The sequence below is a fragment of the Trichoderma atroviride genome, chromosome 4 (genome assembly GCF_020647795.1).
Source record: "Trichoderma atroviride chromosome 4, complete sequence".
NCBI classification, from domain to species: Eukaryota; Fungi; Ascomycota; class Sordariomycetes; order Hypocreales; family Hypocreaceae; genus Trichoderma; species Trichoderma atroviride.
Window position 1 is genome coordinate 4,340,969 of NC_089403.1, and position 20,901 is coordinate 4,361,869.

General features: G+C 51.6%; 8 protein-coding genes across 8 annotated transcripts; 5 read left to right on the forward strand and 3 right to left on the reverse strand.

Moving 5' to 3' along the window:
* Positions 1-604: 604 nt before the first annotated feature.
* On the forward strand, positions 605-2,335 carry TrAtP1_008818 (uncharacterized protein). The gene is made up of 2 exons (XM_014087042.2): positions 605-1,937; positions 1,995-2,335. Exons 1-2 carry the CDS (start codon positions 758-760, stop codon positions 2,030-2,032), a joined length of 1,218 nt encoding a protein of 405 aa, XP_013942517.2. The 5' UTR covers positions 605-757; the 3' UTR covers positions 2,033-2,335.
* A 144-nt stretch (positions 2,336-2,479) lies between these two features.
* TrAtP1_008819 (uncharacterized protein) lies at positions 2,480-3,916 on the forward strand. Its single transcript, XM_014087043.2, has 7 exons — positions 2,480-2,642; positions 2,711-2,729; positions 2,793-2,905; positions 2,973-3,062; positions 3,122-3,174; positions 3,235-3,372; positions 3,442-3,916. Exons 1-7 carry the CDS (start codon positions 2,589-2,591, stop codon positions 3,788-3,790), a joined length of 816 nt encoding a protein of 271 aa, XP_013942518.1. The 5' UTR covers positions 2,480-2,588; the 3' UTR covers positions 3,791-3,916.
* Positions 3,917-4,723: 807 nt separating this feature from the next.
* TrAtP1_008820 (uncharacterized protein) lies at positions 4,724-5,395 on the forward strand (the record flags this gene model as incomplete). The annotated part of the gene is made up of 3 exons (XM_066114059.1): positions 4,724-4,739; positions 4,992-5,291; positions 5,391-5,395. The coding sequence occupies 3 exons, from the start codon at positions 4,724-4,726 to the stop codon at positions 5,393-5,395; spliced, it is 321 nt and encodes a 106-aa protein (XP_065970152.1).
* TrAtP1_008821 (uncharacterized protein) lies at positions 5,204-6,436 on the forward strand. Its single transcript, XM_014087044.2, has 3 exons — positions 5,204-5,539; positions 5,682-5,808; positions 5,884-6,436. Exons 1-3 carry the CDS (start codon positions 5,427-5,429, stop codon positions 6,055-6,057), a joined length of 414 nt encoding a protein of 137 aa, XP_013942519.1. The 5' UTR covers positions 5,204-5,426; the 3' UTR covers positions 6,058-6,436.
* A 461-nt stretch (positions 6,437-6,897) lies between these two features.
* Positions 6,898-7,800, forward strand: TrAtP1_008822 (uncharacterized protein; the record flags this gene model as incomplete). Its single annotated transcript, XM_014087045.2, has 1 exon — positions 6,898-7,800. One exon carries the CDS (start codon positions 6,898-6,900, stop codon positions 7,798-7,800), a length of 903 nt encoding a protein of 300 aa, XP_013942520.1.
* An 850-nt stretch (positions 7,801-8,650) lies between these two features.
* TrAtP1_008823 (uncharacterized protein) lies at positions 8,651-9,780 on the reverse strand (the record flags this gene model as incomplete). Its single annotated transcript, XM_014087046.2, has 2 exons — positions 8,651-9,141; positions 9,387-9,780. 2 exons carry the CDS (start codon positions 9,778-9,780, stop codon positions 8,651-8,653), a joined length of 885 nt encoding a protein of 294 aa, XP_013942521.2.
* A 3,818-nt stretch (positions 9,781-13,598) lies between these two features.
* Positions 13,599-15,086, reverse strand: TrAtP1_008824 (uncharacterized protein; the record flags this gene model as incomplete). The annotated part of the gene is made up of 3 exons (XM_014087049.2): positions 13,599-14,324; positions 14,387-14,526; positions 14,594-15,086. 3 exons carry the CDS (start codon positions 15,084-15,086, stop codon positions 13,599-13,601), a joined length of 1,359 nt encoding a protein of 452 aa, XP_013942524.2.
* A 5,317-nt stretch (positions 15,087-20,403) lies between these two features.
* TrAtP1_008825 (uncharacterized protein) lies at positions 20,404-20,712 on the reverse strand (the record flags this gene model as incomplete). Its single annotated transcript, XM_066114060.1, has 1 exon — positions 20,404-20,712. The coding sequence occupies one exon, from the start codon at positions 20,710-20,712 to the stop codon at positions 20,404-20,406; it is 309 nt and encodes a 102-aa protein (XP_065970153.1).
* Positions 20,713-20,901: the final 189 nt, after the last annotated feature.

Sequence of the window (20,901 nt, forward strand, 5' to 3'; positions counted from 1 at the left end):
GTGTATGTTTAAACAGGAGTAAGCTTCTAAGGAGACAAAAAATGCTGTGAAAAGGCGCTAAGACGGCTCTTGTGCTGCCGCTTATGTTAGGATACACGTAGTCGAAAGTGCAAGGAGAAAAGAGCATCGGGGGAGCTTTAAAATGCTGTGAAGAGTCACATACGGGAGCCACTTTTAGTTGATGGAATTATTAGATAAAATGCTATAAACATCTAAATTCACGAACAGGGATCTGTCGCACTACACCCATTCTCTTGCGATTTATGGAGAATAGAAGTGTGCCTCCGGGGGATTGAAAATGCTGTGAAGGTGACGGCGAGAGGCGCTGGTATTTGACACTTCCTGAGGTTCAAGAAAGCAGCCCTAGCAGCTCAGCTAGAGTACATAATGCCGATATGTCATACCTACTAGTACCCCATACTTGCCCTGGAAGAGAAGTGAGCTTCGGGAGAGATTAAAAATGCTGTGAAGTGAATCGGGAGAGAGATTGGAGCAGATTTGAGCAACAGCCCTGCTCAGCTGGATTACATAATGCCGATACTCCATACTTACCCCATGCTTGCCCTGGACTTCGCCGCTACTGGCATTTCTGCCGGCTCCAACCCCGCGACAGGCCGCAGCAAACCGAGCGCCTTTCCATTGTCCGTCTAAACCGACGACGACCGATGATAATTGCTTGCTCCCGGGCAGCGCAATGCCTTCTGTCCCGTAACCCTTCACTCTTCTCTAATTGCCGTGTAGAGCAGCAGAAAACGCAATGCCCAGGCCAGCCATGAAGCATCAGGCCGTTCGTCACTTGAAGGGAGCGCTGGCGCATCCCCGAGCTGCGCGATCAATACCTTTGAACCTCGCAAGATGCTATTCCACACACCCGCCGAATGCGAAGCTGAATCTGCCGATTGACTACGCGACAACTCCCCTGCTGGCCCACACATCCGAAGCCGCGAAGAGGAACAAGGAGATTCCGTCCGATGTCCTCCATGGCGCGACCAAGAAGATGAACCTCTTCCAGGCCATCAATGACGCCTTGAACACCGCCTTATTAGAGGACGAGACGGTCTCCGTATTTGGCGAGGATGTTGCTTTTGGCGGTGTCTTTCGGTGTACCATGAAGCTAGCAGAAACACACGGAGCCGACAGAGTATTTAACACGCCGCTGACGGAGCAGGGCATTCTGGGCTTTGCCGTTGGCATGGCTGTTGAAGGAATGCGGCCTGTTGCCGAGATCCAATTCGCCGACTACGTCTTCCCTGCCTTTGACCAGATTGTCAATGAGGCGGCAAAGAAGCGATACTACGAGGGTACCAATGGACGGAGCGCTGGAGGCATGACGGTGCGCATGCCCTGCGGAACCGTCGGCCACGGTGGATTGTACCACTCTCAGTCCCCAGAGGCCCTGTTCACTCATGTTCCTGGATTCAGAGTAATCATGCCTCGATCACCCTTACAAGCAAAGGGATTGTTATTAGCTGCCATCCGAAGCAACGACCCTTGCATTTTCATGGAGCCCAAGATCTTGTACCGAGCAGCAGTGGAGGAGGTCCCCGTAGCGGCCTACGAACTGCCTCTATCCAAAGCAGAAGTCCTGAAGGAGGGCAAGGACGTCACAATAATCTCATACGGCCAACCGCTATACAACTGCATGTCAGCAATCAAGCAGATCGAGCAGGATCTGGGCGTCTCTGTCGAGCTGATTGATCTGCGGACCATCTACCCCTGGGACAAGAAGACTGTCTTTGAGAGCGTGCAAAAGACTGGAAGAGTCTTGGTGGTCCACGAGTCCATGGTGAATGCCGGTGTTGGTGCCGAGGTGGCTGCGGCCATCCAGGAGAACCCGGATACATTCAACAGGCTGGAAGCTCCCGTGGCCCGCGTTGCTGGATGGAGTATCCACAACCCGTTGATGTTTGAGAAATTTCACGTTCCGGATATTGCAAGTGAGTATTATCGTCTTTAAATTGAGGCATGGTCGATTACTAACAGGATGTTTCTAGGAATTTATGATAGTATTAAAAAGACAGTGCAGTACTAAGGGCGAGAAGAGCGAGCAACGTATATTTGTGTATGAATGGCTTAGAGATTTCTTCCTAGCATAGTGTGAATAATAGAAATAAAGCTTTATACAATGAAAATATCCCAGATATTGTGAGTAGATCAAATTGACCAAGTTATTAAGCTGCTGTGAAGGCCATCCCTTGAGCTTTGCGTTGTGCCCAAAGACTGACAGCTCGTCTCAATGTTCACCATTGCGAACAGACAAAGCTTGTGCACAGCTTAGATATATTAATATCTATTCCATTAAATCTCCCACAATCGTTTATTTGTTTCCTTGGTCACCTACCACCGAAACAGCAATATTGATAACATGGTACGTTCCATCCAGTAAACGACTCCGGCGGCGGCCACGTACCCCGCTAGCGACTTGAATGGAGACAACTGCCCCTCTGCTTTGGCGCCCCGCCCAAAGCTGCCTCAACTCCTAATAGACCTCCCCCCTGTATGCGGTGTACGTCAACGCTCCCCGAAAGAAAGCGCTGGCTGTTTCCCGAGATCGCTTCAGATCAGATACCAGAGCTAAGAAATACAACATGTCACACATCGAGACTGTTTCCGCCTTTGTGGAGGGAGCCCCTCCTGGAGAGGTAAAGCTGCGCCCTATCTCCGTCTATCTATCCACGCGTCATAGCTAACTTCTGATGCTGTCCCATAGCTCGCAGATGTCATTGCCGGTACGAAGCACACCGATTCTAGTTGAGAGATACCGAATCCATCGTTAACGCGCGAACCTACAGACATCAAGGCCCTGACCTCCGAGCCCAACATTGTTGCGGAGCTGACGCCGGCATTCGAGAAGTACAACGAAGAGCAATTTATCACATTGAAGCTGCCGGGAAGCAGTGAGCCGGTACGACCGAGAACAAACAAAGGGAAATGCGTTTTATGGATATCAAGTGGCTAACTTGCTGGGAAAGGTCTTGATCAGCTCACACAATTCTCTGGGCGGTGGACGATACTACGATGTCGAGAGCTCCTCTAGCTTTGAGGTTGACCATGTGTCCCAGGCATGTTGAAAGACGAACAACGATATAGAAAGAGGGGCATGGACTAATTGTAATTATAGAAAGCCAGTGCGGTGCAGAGCCATGTCCTGGAAGGACCACAAGCAGACCTGGCGTGAGTTCTCGGAGACGAATCGACAAAAGCAGGTTCCAAAGTCAGCTAACGGTATGGCAGCAAATCGACGCTGAAAAGCTTAGGATCTTATGTCAAGGAGCACTTCCCCAACGCCTCTCTTGGCGTGTACCCCATTGAATCCGACTCCAAGCTCGCCATTATCGTTGTTGCAAACAAGTACAGCCCTAACAACTTCTGGTACGGGGACAGCCTCAATAACGTCACAGCATCTACGCACAAGTATGGATACTAACAGCTGTCTCGCAGGAATGGCCGATGGAGATCACTATACATCTTTGACCCCAGCTCCGGAAGCCTCGAGGGCTCGATCAAGGTCGACGTGCACTACTACGAAGACGGCAACGTTCGACTGCTCTCCAACAAGCCCACACACGCATCCATCAGCTCTGGCACCGGTGCGGGCATCGCCAAGGAAATTGCATCGACGGAGAAGAAGTACCAAGAAGATCTCAACAAGAGCTTTGTGAGCCTGAGTGAAGGCGCCTTCAAGGGCCTGCGACGACAACTGCCAGTGACGAGACAAAAGATTGAGTGGGACCGCGTGACCGGTTACCGCTTGGGACAGGATATTGGAGGTGGCAGCTCAAAGCGATAATACAGTGGTTGATTGTTTCAAGTGTTTTTTCTAGCCATTTTCAAGGCCATTTAAAGAAGACGAAGCTCCAAGATAAAGATGTAGCATTGATTGATTGATTAATAGAGATGCAGGAATGTTATGAGCAATGAACTGAGAGTGTCCTTTGCTAGCTGTATCTGGCTATCTTACCTTGCACATGCTGCCACTTCCCCCCCTGTGCTTCCTTTCTCTTCCGTCTGACTGCATGGAGTGTCCATGGAGTGTGCCTTTTGTCAACTCGGAACTACAAATATTCCCTAATTGGTAAGCACAAGACAATGTTGAATCCGGACTATTATCCTAGACAAAACACTACATATTGGGGGACTGGAGGTAGTTTCTGGGGTAGATAGCGGCTCCATTTCCGAGGTTATCGGAATCAGGAATCGGCATATATGTAGAAATGACTAGAAGAAAATACTGCAGATCTATATAGAAAAAATAGAGGGATATAACAAAGAAGGCAGCAGAAAAAAAAATTGGCTTGAAAGGAGAGTCGCTAGCCGTGAACAAGTCCCGGAGGCGGGAGAGGGGGAAGTGGGAAAGGCCGGACGCTAAGATGAGCCCACTTGCGGCTTTGGGGGTTGTGTACAGTATGGGATGGGTGTGACTGGATCAGATTAGACCGGCGAGGCGTTGCTAATTCTGTATAGTATTGTTGTTATTCTGGCTTATCATGTGCCTCTCTGTGACAATACATACGTGAGCCGAGGTGGAAATAAAAGTTGTTCAGTGCTTGGACGCCGTAGAGGTCCTTGCTGTGGGCGGAAGACCTTAAATTGGAGCAGACTTGTCTTGGTTGCAGTCATTTCCCGGTAGTATAGGCGTGTCTTAGACAGAAGTCGTTACCCCTATAAATCATTGTAGTATTGGCTGGGAGAGTGGGAATATTGTATCATCTCAGTAGACAACATGGAAACAGGGTCGTGTAAGTGGAATCACATACTGTAGAGTACATGCATCCACTGCCAATAGAAGCCATAGTTCTAGTACCGCCCGAATTTTGCAGGTGTTGGAGATCAAAAGGCTCGCACCACACACACTCACAGAGAGTCCGATTTGGTTCAGCTATTTGCCCCGCGTGGCTTATCAAGTGACATTTGCTACGATGGATGAAAAAAGGAAGCTGTACTCGGCAGAATCACAATTGAAGCTGACCCGCGCTGAACCGTTGGGCTAGCCGCGAGGAAAATCAGTCGACGGCCCTCGCACGAGGCGAATCAGAGCAGCCCAGGCGGTAATTTTGCGGGCGCTGATTGGCCGCCAGACCCCTGCGGACCCAACGGATTTGCTGCTTCCGATGGCGCCAGGCTAGCAGGACCAGAAGTTAGAAGGCTAGCTGGCATTTTGGGAGCGACGCCATGGCAGCCAATTTGTCGTGGTACCTTTTTCGTACTCGCATCGGCGCTTTTCTTCCTCTTTCTTTTTCCCACCGTCCCTTTTTCTTTGACCGACTTTGCTGATTCAAGTCTCCTTCGAGGTGCTTTTTTCCTTTCCTTCCTTTTCCCTCTTGCACAGTCGATTCTCGTTGCAAGCGCATTCTTTTTCTCTTTATCTCTCTCCTAATACCAGAAATTAGAATAAAAAAAGCACGTTTGCTTCCAATTCGCCCATCATGTCCAAGGAGTACACCTACCAGGATGTTGCCGAGCACAACACCAAGAAGGACATCTTCGTCGTGATCCACGACAAGGTCTACAACTGCAGCAAGTTCATCGACGAGCACCCGTACGTTCTGCCTGCCTTTCCTGCCAATGCGTCGACCGCTATACCCCTCCTTTTTTTTTCTTGGGCCCCTCAGACAGGAGGGGGAATAGGGAAGCGAATCTCGGAGAAATAACCAATTGCTGACTTTGTGTTCGCTTTCTAGTGGTGGCGAGGAGGTTCTGCTTGATGTCGCCGGCCAGGATGCCACCGAGGCTTTCGAGGATGTCGGCCACAGCGACGAGGCCCGCGAGACTCTGGAGCAGCTGCACGTTGGCGATCTGAAGCGCCAGGTATGCGCTACCCAATACTACTCCTATTCGCGACACATGTGAAAAAAAAAACGCCCACTAACATTTGCTCTCCAGCCCGGCGACCCTGTCCCCAAAGCCCACACCAACACCTACTCTGCCAACAACGGCTCCACCACCACTGGCGGCGGATTCGGCATCTACAGTGTTGTCGCTATTGGTGGCCTCATCGGCTATCTCGCCTTCCAGTACTTCAAGGCTGAGGCCGAGGCTAAGGGCCAGTCCGCCTAATCGCATCACAACACTATACATAAGAATTTCAACCCACGTTTACAGGATATAGATTAAGCGGAGGGGAGATGCAAAAAAAATTGATGATAAATGTACGGGCTAGCGCTTCAGTGCATATGCTAAAAGGGGGACAAGAAATGATACCGCTGGGGAAGGAGATAATTTGTGTCATCTTGGAGTTTATTTTCAACCACGCAATTGTCTTGCGGAGAAGGGATCTGGGATTTTTTAATAAGCGTGGCAAGTATAGATGGCGCGGTGCCTACTATTTTCAGGCACTAGACAATCAGGAGTCATTGTTACGGGAAATAGATGATGCCTTTTACGGGAAATATACGGGGCTAGATATCTATGATAATCAATTTTCGATTGCCAATGCGCGCACCTTTTACGATCACAGTCACATGGATATCCATCCTTTAGGCAGATTGGCGAAATGCGGGGGGAGATAGCAAGATGAGGCACGTCGACATGCCTCGGGATTGGCATTGGCGTTGGAAATGTACGTCATATAAAGGCGTCGATACTGCAGTGACAAGCCTGCCTTGTGCCGAGTACGAGCATCGGATGAAACCCCCCTGGTCTTGTGTCTGTGCTTGCGTGGCATTCTCAACACTTTTGGCGCGAAAGAGGCCAGGCCGTTTGCATCTTACTCATACTTTCCAGAAGCACTAGCCACAATGCGCCACACTATGCCGGCTTTCCCTCCAGCCTCGTGCCGGAACAACCTTGAACGCTTTCCAAACCTTGTCCATCAGCCATCACACTCCCTCTGTTCTCTTTCTCAGTTCCCTACGATACCGCAGTCGCTGCTTGGGCTCATTTCTGCCAAAACACACAATGTCGTCGTATCTAGAGAAGCAGTCCTCCGTCTTCAGAGGCAGCCTCGCCTCGGCCGCGTCCAAGATCTCGAACCCGTCCAGCATCAAGGCCGCGACCGCCGCATCGCTCGCTCCGCCATCGCCATCGCCCTCGGCCGCCTCAGACAGTAACACGCCGACGTCGAAGCGGAAACGAGATGTCGCGCCGGACGTGCCGTTTTCGCAGCCGCAGCTGACGGGCTACGGCGCCGAGGTCAAGACGCAGATGACGTTTGCGGTGGACTACCTGAAGAAGAAGGGCGATGCCAAGACCATTACGGACATCATCGACCATTTGAGTCTGAGGAACTACACGGAGGAGCACAAGAAGGAGCTGATGGAAGGGCTGAGGGGGCATCCGCGGGTGGACTGGAAGCCCGATGCCAGTCTGAGCGAGCAGACGTGGAAGACGGGCACGTACAAGCACCGGCCCATCATCCCGGGCGTCAGGGACGGCACGTCGCTGCTGGCGCATCTGCAGCGCAAGACGGACGCCTCGGGCGTGTCTGTCAAGGACCTCAAGGACGGCTGGCCCGACTGCGAGGATACGCTGGCGAAGCTGGAGAGAGAGCACAAGGTGCTGGTGGTGCGCACCAAAAAGGATAATTTCCCGCGCTACGTCTGGGCCGACGACGCGTCGCTGCACAACCCGGTCGAGCCCGAGTTCCAGGCCATGTGGCGCCGCGTGCAGCTGCCCAGCCTGGACGATATGCACCGCAAGCTGGTGAGCGTGGGACAGAAGCCGACGAGCGACGACCCGCGCAAGGCGGCGGTGACGACGAAGCCGAAGCAGCAGAAGAAGAGGGCCGGCAAGCGTATCGGAAAGGCGACGAATACGCACATGACGCATCTGCTCAACGATTACAGCGGAATGAGGCGGTGATTTCCATTTCCGGCTTGGCTGATGAGTAGGAAGCAGTCTGTGTGGGTGTACATGATGTGTCTGGGGGGGAATCAGCAAAAAAAGAACATAATTACGGGACCCTCGGCGAAATGTTTTTTTCTTCTTTGGCCATTTGATTTATCCGATTACTTTGGAGAATGAAAAGGGGGGAAGGGGAGGGAGGAGGACAAAAAAAGAAAGATTGCAGAAAATTTGGCACTTTAATTCGCAAACGGCTGGCTGGACTGCCGGGCATTGGGATCATTAGACGACGGAGCTTTTCAAGGAGTTTTATTGCGCTGGGCTTTTTTTCTTGTTTTTCTGCCCCCCCTTTTTTTTTGCGTCTGCTGTTTTGCTAATTTTTAACGAAAAAACAAAAGACAAACGAAACAAACCCGAGTTGGACTCGAAAAACGCCTTTTGAGAATGCATGAGAAGGCGCTGGGAATAATACATACATACAGGTTTATATACATACCTTTTTTCTTTTCTTTTTGGTTGTTTACGATAGAGCAATGAAATACAGATTATTCTTTTCTTTACAAATTCGCTTTACAGGCCATGCCTTTTTACTGAGAGTCTTCACTATTGAAGTGCATTTATAAATCATTCCTAGATTGACCAAGATTAACGAATTTCCAAGCCGCTGCCACGCCGTGGGATAGAATATGCCCTAAAACTCCATCCTGCATGTGAATACCTATTTGTATATATCGCCCTTGAAAACGTCAAAAAGCCACCCAAAAACCATGGCACCTTGTACAAGAAAAAAAACGAAAAGAAAAGGATATCAAGCAGACATATGTACCAGAAAATACAAGAGAAACAGAAACAGAAAAACAAACAAGATTCACAGAACCTCGCCCGCCAGCCGTATCTTCTCAAACAGGCTCTCAAAGACATGGCCCTCCTGATAGCCTCCCACCTTGTACCGGTCCTGCACCATGACACACGGCACGGCCTCGACGCCCATGACGTCCCTCGCCGCCTGGGCCACGGCGTCGAGCCTCATGCCGGCCTCGTCGTCGTCCAGCCCGGCGCGCACCGCCGCCTCCGGGATGCCCGCGGCCACGCCCACCGTCACCAGCCAGGCGGCGTCGCTGAGGTCGCGGCCGTCCTCAAAGTGGCCCTGGAACAGCTGCTCGACGACGGCGGACTGGCCCGCGGGGCCGAGCTCGCGCAGGGCCACGGCGCTGAGGCGGTGCGCGGGGCGGGTGTTGCCGGTGACGCCGCGGATGGAGAAGGCGATGTCGTGCTTTGCGCCGGCGACTTGGATGCGGGAGAGGAAGTTTGGGTTGAGCGAGTCGAGGCGGTCGTAGATGCCGCGCTTTTCGACGCCGTCTGGGAATGGTTAGTACGCATTCATTTTGCAGTTGTTGTTGTTTCTTATTGGAGGGAGTGTGGGATTGGGCTAGATGAAATGCATATGCGGGTGTGTGCTGCATGGCATGTGATGGTTGCTTGTGGTGGAGTGGCGGGATGAGGTCATGATGCCTCATGGTGAATGAGAGTGAGACTGATGCGCATCCACTCATCGGAGAGAGACAAGATCTGAGAATAAAGAAGAGAAAAAAAGATCAACATACGCTTGGCCATGGTCGGCGCAATGTAATACGGCCTAAACACGGCCTCGAAGCGCACCTCGGGATGCTCGTCTCGGTAGCGCTGCATCAGCGCCTCCAGGCTGTGCTTCTCGACAAAGCACCACGGGCACAGCAGATCCATGTAAATCTCCAGCCGGATCAGCCCTCCGGCGCCGCGGCTCGTGGCCAGGCCCGCCGCCATCTTCTCGCGTCGCAGCGCCGCCGCGGTCGGTTTCCTGCTGGTTGGCGGCAGCGGCTGTCGCTCGTGGTGGTGGTGATGGCGGTGGTTATAGCGATGATGTTGGTGGTGGTGGTGCCGAGAGTCGTCGGTGAGTTGCGGGCGTTGCTGCTGCTGCTGTGGAGGGAGGCCAATGAGTGGTGATGCTGCAGCACTCATTGTAGAATTTGACAAGAGAAAAACGACAATTGGTCAAAAATAGAAAGAAAAAAAAGGCCAAAGTTTTTTTTTTGGTGTTTGCTGTTTTTGAGGTCCCCGGATTTTAGTTCCTCTTTCCGAATCGCTTCCTCGGTAGTGATGCTGCTTGTCAAGCTCGGTAAACTAATAAGCAATAAAAGACATTTGCACTCTTCTCCTCTGGGTATAATGGATGCGCTGTGAAAGAAGAGAAAGAGAAGAAGAAGGAGCCAAAAAGTCCAAAGGAGCGCTGAGAAGTAGAAGCGAGAAGAAAAAGGAGTGAATTAGAAATCCAACAACTCCTTCGTTCCTTTGGTCCCGCCACTCGTAACAAGTAACGTTCTGGGCTCGACGGTTGATTCTTATACTATTTCCCTCTTTTGTATTTGTATGCGACACGCTGACACGGCCCGCAAGCCTCGGCTCGCCCGCTTGATTCTCTTGGGGCAAATCTTTTGTTCTTGTTTGGAATTGTTGTAAAGGCGTATTCCAAAAGTCGAAGAATAACAGAGCAACGGACACAATCCGTCAAAAGATTTCAAATAGCCCCAAGCAGCCGGTGGAAGCGAGGCTCCCTGGCGGGTTGGTCCAAAGGATTGGATTCCCCAACTAGGATTCCCTAAACAAGGAAATGAGACCAAGCCTAAACAGTAGTACCGGGAGGACGGGTGCCTTTAAGCTGGAGCGGCACTGCTTATATGTTTTCTCCCCCCCCTCGTATAAGGTAGGGCGAAAGCGCGCGGAGAATATGCCTGGCGTATTCTTTATTTCGGCGAAATAACCGAAGAGAACGTTGTAAATCGACAATTCCCCGATAATTGATGCACAGATGGGAATAAGGTAACACCAGCAGAGTTGGAGAAGTAAAAAAAAAAAAAAAAAGTGTAGAAAGAGGAAATGTAAGTTAAAAAAGAACGAGAGGACGAGGAAGCGCAACTCGGGCGCCCCCAGGCCGGGAGGGATTTGGCCGAGCCTGTTGCTCTATTCCAGCTGAATCGCGGCACTAGCCTTGATTTGATTAATTGATTAGAATCTCTCCGCCCAAACAGACGCCTGCAGTGACTTTTTTTGACAGCACGACTATTGCGTATTCACTACAAACCAACTAGCAGCCCGTCGTATTCTTGCATTCTTACCAGGGCTCCATCTATTCTTCAATCTTCGTTTCATCGGCGCTCTCGAAAGCCCATGATAAGCCGGGAAAAGGGGAACCAGATTGCCGAATGTCACCTCGGGGCTCGGGGCTACTTTTCCTCTAGGCAGCCGAATAATGCGATATCCGCGCCAATAGACCAACACGAACAGCAAAAAAAAATCCTACTTGATCTGTTTCGAAGCAACGAGAAGAAGAAAAGATAAAAGGATCAAGGAGGACGTGAATGTTGCGGAGTTTGGAAGCAGACTACTGTACGGCTTCCTGAATAGTAATCCTGGATTACTGATCGGATCGCCGCCGTCTTCTGCTTCAGTGCTAGCAATTCCTATTCGCACAAATCGGTGCGTGATGCGGCCGTAACGGGCACTAGGTGGCCTAGTGGAATCTTTTTTTTTTTTTTTTTTTTTTGCTTTTATGGGCTCCGAGCCGCCGTTGATTCGAAAAAAACTACAATACGTTGTTACTGATAGTTGCACTGTTATCCGTACAGATCGAACTTTATAGATTCCCCGGCCCCGGTGTTTTGGCGGGAGGTTCCGCACCCCAGGCATTTCCGTATATTGTAATCACGGTAATCAGAATTACCACAACGGGGATACCTATTTTCAATATCTTTAGCCAGTACTCCGTATAGAAAAAAATGTTTGTTACTATTTGATAAGCTTACATAATTCTCGGCAACTTTGTTCCTTTGGATACGACATAGGACCTGGTATTGAGTCTACCTACTTACATGTCCTGCTTACCGTTTTCATCTGTTTGATTTAAGCCCTTCCACCCCCTTGTCCAGCTGTCATTGGCCAATGCATGCAGCTAGGCGATGCTACCTGGGCAATGCACGTAGTTTGCCAGGGACAGACAAATCAAAGTAAAAGCAAAATAAGAATGACAATAGAGAAGGGCTAGACTGTGACCCTAGTCTTCAATACAATCTGGGGGGCAGCGGACTTGAATAGATGCTCACACTTAACATTTTGTCCAAGTATAGACTGTCACTTTGTTTTTGAGTGCAGATATTTACTAAAGCGGAGGTCTAAAAGATCGGGGACCGCAAATCTTTGGCTATCTTGCAGTATTCGAGTGCACACGTTTGTATCGCAAATTACTCTGATTTCGTGTTTGTTTAGCACCTGCTCGCCCATCTACATATACCCACGCAGTGCCCAGCATCTTCAACCCCGGATGTTTTGACGTAATCACAATTCAGCTCATCCGATTTACGGAAAAATTACCAAACCCCTCGGCCGTTATTTGAAAAAGGCCTCTCTTTTCATGTCATGTATATGTATGTAATAAAAATAATCTCACCCGCGACACTCCCCGATCTCCGCCACTAACAAAAATTTTAAAGTGCACACGAAGGAGTAATCAATACTTGCCCAAAACGGTTCTTCGGCAGTCGGTACCGAGACTCTTTCCCGCGTTCGCTATTGTCACCCCAAATGATGCCAGTGCCGTTCTTATATACATAGTACCATGGAAGAGGAGAGCCCCAGGTAGGGACCCCCGTCTATTTCTCCAGGTAAAGAAGTCTCATTATCTGCCTCCATAGAATCGGGACCTAGACCGGATGATACTGCCACTTGAGGAAAGATTAAAGAGAGTGGATAGGGATAGTACTCTTTGCTCATAGTCGTATTATATTAGTTCCTCTGTGACGACTACTAATCAGAAAATTCTCAACGGCAAAATGACACTTTCACACTCCGCCAATATTTCCCTCTTCTTTTTGCCTCTTGTTTCAATCATCTTTATTTATTGGGGACTTTCACTCTTCCAAAACCACTCACGCCTGCCCGGTGTTTGGCCGATGCATGTCACCACGACAAATTCGAAAGCCTACTGCATCTGATCACAAAAGAAAAAAGAAAGAGGTTCCACACACATCGTCACAGTGAATCAATTGCGTATTCGTAAATGTATATCCGTACAATTTCTCGCGAAAGGGTGCGCCTGTGTTATGCGCCCTGGTCTAAATAATGTGCCAACAGCCAAAGGAAAAAAATGTGTGTCATCGAGGAGTGGTGTAGAGCCCTCCCACCGTCTATAGGTTATTCCGTTTCCCAGCCCAGTGCTGAAATGCCGTCCCAAAAAACAGGGGTGGGCGAGCGAGTCGGTGTCCTTTCCTACCCCCCTTTATATAAACTCCAGCCATTCTTCCCTTAACCTCCCTTTGCGTCGTGTTAATGAAAACGCTCGGTCCATAATCATCAAGTTTCCGGTCCGCCTGTCTATCGCCCAAGGTCTATATGAGAGAACAAAGAAATAGAAAAAAAAAACAGAAGAAGAGAAAAAAAAAGAGAAAAAGAAAACGAGAAATGCAAAGTGTGACGGAAAATATGGCAAGGGTCATGTAGAGCAGACCCATGGCGTAACGCAAAGCTGGTGTCTGCTCGAAGAAGTCAAGAAAAGATAACGAGTCGTACGTGTGTTTGATATCGAAATTAAGGCAGTGGTTCTGGCGATGTGCAATCGATATGCACCATATTTTCTCGATGGCAATCGAGCTTCGAGATGAGTCTTTTTCTGCCCCAGAGCTAGCAGAGAGTAACAATGAAAAGACAAGAGGTATGACTGTGTCAATGTCATGAGCGCGAACAACGTGAGACCAAAGATCTTCGTGCCCTCAGTGGTACCGCTTCAACTACATGTGTACCATGCCAGGCTCGGCACTTTGTGGTCGTCGCATCTGTTGCGGTGCGCCGTAGTACATCTGGCTCATTGAGGGATTAGGAGGATAGCCATCGGGGTCGGGATAGACGTAGCTTCCACCGTGTTGAGATGGGGAAGAAGAATGAGGAGATTGCCAGCCAAGTTGCGACGCCATGTGAGGACTGCCAACCGCGCTTCCAGTGGCACCCGTGTGTTGCTCCAAGCTGGGCTCCAGGGTGGGGGGAGGGCCGTAGCCGGTAGGGTGCGAGGTCGGTCGGATACCGCTGTTGTAGCTGGCGGCCGAGTTGGTCGAAGTCGGGCTGCCCACGCGCAAATGAGGAGGAAGAGTGCCGCCCTGTGTCATGTACTGAGTAAAGTCCGCCTGGTGTCGGCCGAGGCCGTTGGCTCCAGAGAGGTCCATGGCCGGAGACATCATGGCGTGATGGTTGGGCGATGGTGTTGTCAGGGGAGAGCCTTGATTAGACATGTGGTCGCCGTCGGAGCGAGCCTGGCTTCCGTTTTTGACCCTGGAAGCTGCAAGTGCTGCCGCGGTAGCCGCCGCAGCCTCTTCGATAGTACCGGTGTGCTGGTTCTGATGACGTGTGAGGGTGGTGCGCCTCGTAAAAGTCTTTTGGCAATCGGCGTAGGGGCACTTGTAAGGACGAGTTCCCGAATGAGTTCTTCGGTGTCGAGCCAGGGAGCTGCTGTCGCTGAAAAGCTACATTATCGCAAGTTAGTTTTCTCTCTCCTGAGACAAAGTGCATGAACTGAATAGCTTACCTTGGCGCAAGTCTCACAACGATGCGGCTTCTCACCAGTGTGCACTCTCTGGTGAACAGTAAGAGCAGATCTTTGGATGAATCCCTTGTGGCACTTGGGGTAGTCACAAACGTGAGGTCTGACTCCGGTGTGAATACGCTCTATGAACATGCTTTTTGTTAGAAAAACGGCCACGTACGTTTTCATTGCAATCCTGGCTAGACTTACCATGGCGCGCCAGGTCGCTTCTTCTGGCAAAACCTTTACCGCAGGTACTGCAGGGGTATGCTTTGACAGGTGCTGTGGGAGCCTGCTGTTGCTGGGGCTGCTGAGGCATGTGATGCATAGCCATGCTTGGTACACTTCCCATGCCGGACATGTCTGTGAAGCCTCCCATCTGCATAGCATTGTGCATGTGGTTTTGCATCTGCATAGGAGTCTGCATGGCGGTTGGCGAAGGATAGGCGCGAGGCATGCTGTGCGCCGAGTAAGAAGAATGCTCAGACATGTGCGGTGATCCTGACCGGTCCAGCGCAGACTCATGTTTGACGAGGCCGAGGTGATGATGCTGTTGGTGGTGATCGGGCATGCTTCCACCAAGTCCATGTGCCATGGCACCTCCTTTGTTGTTCAGCATGTTTGTAATATCCATGACCTCGGGCGATGCCGAAGACATGACGGTGTTCGGCCTTGCGGACGAAGAGAGTGTATGGGGTAACATCGTGTAGAGGGCCAACGGGCGCTGTAGTAGAGCCAGCTTGAAGTACTGTCATGTTTTCAGTTAGTGGCGGGCGCAGCAGAATGACAAATATAGCTAAATATGCGAATGCATGGTATCATCGCCGACCAGCCATGTGAAGCCATCGCGGAGACTTTATCCGCCACCAGATCAACTTGGGCAGGAGTTGCGGGTTTCCCAAAGCTTGGGCCACCCACCAAGACTCCTGGGCGACGTTTAATCTGTTCGGCAATGATGACCCGGAGAGGAAAAAGCAAAGAGGGAGAAAAAAGCAACGTTTACCACATACCTTGTAAGGTGTATTGCTAAAAATGGGAATGATTCGGTCTTCCGGGAAAAGGAGAGAAAAAGATTTCTTTCCTTGTCTTTCGCTGTTGCACTCGGGCCGTCGCTTCCAGTTTGGGGGGTGGCTGAAACGGGGGCCGTTTTTTATATGGCTTGCGAACCGTTTTGTCACGTTTTCTGCACGGTTATGCGAGTCGATGCCGGCAGCCAAACTTGATCGCGGAAGGTTTTACAATGAACTTTGGGTGAGTTGCCAGCGCGGGGCAGAGTCGCAGGATATATGTATGCAAAGGCCCGCGAGATAGCGAACAATAGGACTCGGCAAACCAAGGCGCAAGAGATGCCAGGTAGAATCTGGACAGGGGAGAAACGAGATCCGGCAGGTTTCTTCAAATCGTAAGACGTGTTCGCAGGCGAGACGGATAGACCGATGAGCTTGCAGAGGAAGAGTCGCTAAGCTTGATACACGGGATTCGAAGGGAGAAAAGGAGCCCGTCGGCGGATGAGTTGAGAGTCGAGTCGGGTTGCAAATCGGGGCAGGCAATGACCAGTTAGCGAGCGAGAGTGATCATAAGCCAGACCAGGGCGTATCAATGCAAACGGGCGCTTCGTCGAGGGTGTTTGGATGCTGGGCTGTCGTCAAGGCTGCGGTCGTCTGTTCGGTCAGCCGCGTCGTGGGATGGTGGAGAGTTGGCTCAAGGCGCAGAGTGAGGGCCGTGGCAGATGCAGGATGGAGGAAAAAGAAAAGAAGGGGAAAAGAAGGAAAAAGGAAAGGCGAGCCGAAGCAGAGATCCAGCCGCGGTGCAACCAGGCGAGGCTTTGCAGGATGAAGTGCGGAAAGGGTGGGAAAATAGATTGAATGTCGGTGCCAAAATGTGGTCCTCTAAAAAGCAAGTGGCTTCTGGAACTGGCGAACGACGTAACTTTTTTAGGGGCCCAGGCCTTTATGACAGGCTCTGGCGGCGTGCAGGGCAGCGACTGCAAGGGGGGGTGGCTTGTGGCGGGGCAGGGCCTGTATAGAAAGATGGAACAAAAAATCTCCTGGACCGGCTCACCCTTGCGCCGCGCCAGCGACTAGCTAGGGCCAAGGAAAAAGCAAACAGAGGGGTGTGCGCAGGAGGATGGTATACTTGGATGGGCGTCGGAATAGACAAGCAGGTATACGAGTATGTAGGGCAGCAGAGAGGAGAACCGAAGAGAGATTGGAAGACACTCTTTCTCACCTGCGTTGTGTTTGCTTGGTGGTGGCAGACACCTGTTGCGGCCCTGAGATACAGTATGTCGGTAGGTACAGGTATGTATGCTTCTGTGCTCGAGCCTCCCAAAAGCAGTTGCGGTTTGCCAGCTCGTATCAGGATGAAGAGCACCTGAAATTGCGCCGCGTTGCGCTCTGTGCGTGTTTGACAGCTGCTGTTTAGCTGTGTTTCATCTGCAAGTTTTGCGTGTAGGCGGTATATCGTTGAAACGTCTAGCAGGCTGGAACTTGGACAGATTGGCGATGAAATGAGTTGAATAGCAAGTTGGATGCTGTGGCCACAAAGAGGTCCTGGGAAACAAAGCAGTGCAGCGCAGACTATTATAGCCAAGCAGCAGCACGCCAAAGAGGAGAAAATGGTGATAAAAAAAGACATGAATGTATTTGCTGGCACGATTGGCAAACGATGTCCATCTTTTGTTGCGAAACTGAGTTGGTTGGAACACCTGCAGCATCTCGATCACCTCGTTCGCCTTGAGAAACGAGCAGCGGCAGGTTGGTTTGCCAGTGGAAATCAACTCCTCCGGACAGGTAGCCGGTACCTGCAGTTGCCCTGCGTCCGGGCAGCCTGCTCCGTACCGAGTACACAAGCACTGGTGTCGGGACTTGGCCAGAGCCAAAAAGTCTCACTCCACAGTGCTCCGATACACCAGAAAAGATTCATTGCGGTGGGGAGCCGCCAGGCCCTGTTAGCGCAGCCTAGCCCAGCGCTAGGGCCACGGCGCAGCAAGGATCGACTGGCAGAGACCAATTGATGCCTCTTTGGGCACTGCGGCGAGCGAGGACTGGGAGCTGCGGCTACATGCGGTGTGCACAAGGGCTCCGGGAGGCATTGCGTGAATCAATCGATGCACTCTTGCATGCGTGCGTTGTGTGTGCCTGGACGGCGCATCGTGGTTGGGAACCGTGGGCGTGTGCGCCTTTTCGCGTGCGTCTGCTTGGGAATTCGGCGTGTTAGAGTGTTAGTGTGTTAGTGCCCTCATGTTTGGCCCCCGATATTAATAGCAGCAGCATCTGGAGATCTTCTGCCACGCAAAGTTGTTTGGCAGAGCCGCTTGGGGGCCCTGGCTCGAGCCAGGCCATGTCGGGTATGCCTGCCTGCCATGCCAGATTGATACCCAGACCGCTGCTGCGTCCATATGGATGTTTGCCGTGAAACAGCAGGCCATGTATGTGTCAACTACACCAACTGGCTGCAATCAATATCGCTGCGTTTCAATGCAATGCAGAGCCTCAGCTCGTCTGGCTTCATGTTCTCTCAGTCTCCCTCTCCCTTGAAATTAAACGGCAAACGGCCAATACGCGCCGCTCTCGCACACGGTTATTTTCAGGAGTCGTCCGAGCCGTGTTCCACTCCGCTTCCTGCCCCGGCTGCCACTAGAGACTGACAGCCCATCCGTCATCTTACTTGTATGCACAAGTCTTAGCATCTTGGGGCCACATCCATAGCCCGCTGCGCGCGGCGCCTCCGGCTGTAGCTTGGGTCTCACCCAGGCCATGCTTACTGGTAAGAATACCTGGTAGATATTACTACTGTTATGAGTAGGTATTAGGCATTACTCCCACTACTGCCTGTGTACGGCATTCTGCTGAGATGAAGACTTGCACATCTTTTTGGTGGGCAAATCCATGAATGTGACGTTGCAGGGCGCAAACAATTGCGTTTTCATTACAACTACTAGGTATACTAGGTAGTATGAGGTAGATACTGCGAGGTACTAACTGGCGCATGCTTCATGCGAGGCTTCGGTTCAACAAAGAGTTGCATCTGGCCTGCAGAAGCGCTCAAGCATATGCGCAACTCACCTGCACAGTATGTACCCATACAGCGCAGTGCTGAGACTGGCGTGTGCGTTGCAATATTCCCCGGTCGAGCATCGTCAGGCTTATGACGGGAGCCGGAGACAAAGCCCGACGAGTGCGTGTGCGTGCTGGGAGGTGTGAGAGAGAGAGTTTGTGTGTGTGTGTGTCTTGGGGTGGTTTTAGCCACCATCCAGATGGTCGGGAATGCTGCCAGGTAGGCAGTGCTCCGTAGCCATGCAGCTCTTTGTGATGGCAGCTGGAGGCTTCGATCGACGGATGCGTAGGGCTAGTAGCCTTTGCGTTTACAACAGGATTTCTCTCTCTAGTAACTACTGCAGTAGACTGGCTTCGTTGATAGTCAAAAGGGGTTTCATCGTGCTACTGTTTTTAATGTAAACCGCTGCTATAACATGATGCCGGATCCCTCCTCCCTTGGTAGGGGCGGCAGCTTGTCTAGCAGCCCGCCATGAGCCACTTGGCCTGACGGTGTTAGACACAAATACTGCTAGCTGTAACTAGCAGCTGTTCGAGATGCAGCAGAAAACCTGCATTGCAGCATTTCATTTCCCTCAGGTGCGCATGGCGGGCGATCAGTAGCGCGTTCTATAAGGCCTCGGCCGGCGGACAGACATGCGCAGCCAATAGACGCACATGCTAGACGACGCCTCTTGGACCCAAGGCTCATCCATGCCAATTATAGCAGTCTCCTCTTTCAAGCAATGCAATTGTCACCTGTTGGCGCAGACCCAACAATAGGGATACATGATACATTTGCGGAAATGATGTAATTCAGATTGACGCTTCGTTAGCCGCGATGATAATAGAAATAAGAGGTGGTACGTGCCACATGCCAGCGCCAGGACAAAAGTACTTGCGACTAATACACGAGCTACTCTTTTGATAGACCATCTGAAACGAATCGGTGGCAATCGCGGCTGCGAAATAGGCGCTACAAACAAAAAAAATTTGGTTCTTCATTGAGGCCAGCAAGGTGCCGGTATGGCCTGCGTCACTTGATCCTCGGTTGCTGCGATTCCATTACGAGCAATTCATGCAAATAGGTCATCCTACCGGCCGGACAGAGGCGCAGCAGAGGGATACCCCAGATGTACCGAACAAGTACCTTGCTGCCCAGCCTTGTCTCTCGTTGAAACATACGAGTACCTGCACTAAGACGGACAAGTTCTTTGCCTGAGGCACAGTGGCCGAGCTAGCGGCGCCACCTCATTTGAAGGGAGACGCAAAGAAGAATCTGCAAGTTGACCCTTCTCGCGACCGCTTCATCACAGAAGTCTGGATTTGTCGTGCATATACCTGGGCCACGGAACGGGCGTTTGTTCCAGAGTCAGCGCACTCTCGATGCTCACGCGATCCCAAAGGTACAGCATGCGCCGGCCGCTGGGCGCACGTTTCATCTTGGCCGCCCGCCATGGCGTTTGGCACACGGAATCGATCACATCTCTCATCCTAAATGAGATAAGATGGAGCGGCCCGCGCGTGCGGATAAGTGCGTGCGCACCGTGCAATATACAAACTCAGCTCCGGGATCGAAAGTGTTGGACCCAGATGTCCCGCCGAGTGGGCGACCACGCTGGCATCTTGCCACCGTGACATGAGAGAAGCACCGCAAGTGCGTTTCGTATATGCACCAGGCCACGAGCCGACTGACCGTTGCTCTAGTGCTGGCCCCATCAGTCGTTCGAGCAAACATTTTGACATGCAAGTCCTAGGCGGAAAAAAAACGTGCTGTTGGACGCCGTCATCATCATGACAATACAAGCAGCAGCAGCAGAAATGGGTCACGCCGCTCTCCAGGCAGCGACGAGACGGCCACAGGCGTGCTGAGAATGACCGCTTTGCGCAAGGCTTGCATGAAACACTCCACCCACCGCCCTTGGCTTCGACCAACCGCTCCGTCATGGCAGACGCAAACGTGGCCGTGCAGTTGTTCCCTTTCTATTCCTCAGTCTCCCTCTTCTCTGGCCGCCGCCGCTGTCGCCGTTGCGCGCCAGGGGTGGGCTGCAGAGACTGCCGCTTCGTTTTCGCGACAGCGCCGTCGCTGCCTCTGGTTGGCTGCCAAGGAGTGGCCGATGGTCCATGCATCCCTGACGGAAATTGCTCTAGCCGTACGTGGCAGGATTCTGGAAATTCTCTCGGCTCCAGTCTCCCTCGACTCGGCTCCACTCTCCTGGCAGCATCCTCAGCATCCTTGCCGGCGTGTAGGGATTGTCCCAGTGAGACAAGGCTTATCCCAGCCCCGTGCATCTCCCTAACTAACTCCAGCTTTCCAACGAGCCCCGCCGTCACTAGCGGCACGCAAGTACGCACCAATATGGAGCAATATGCACAACTGAATAACGCTACGTGTGTGGTTCAGCACTGGGGTATTGTTCTCTGAGAGTTCGAGAAGCTCGAGTTCTCTCTGGACCGCAGCCAATGGACCGCAGCGTCGCA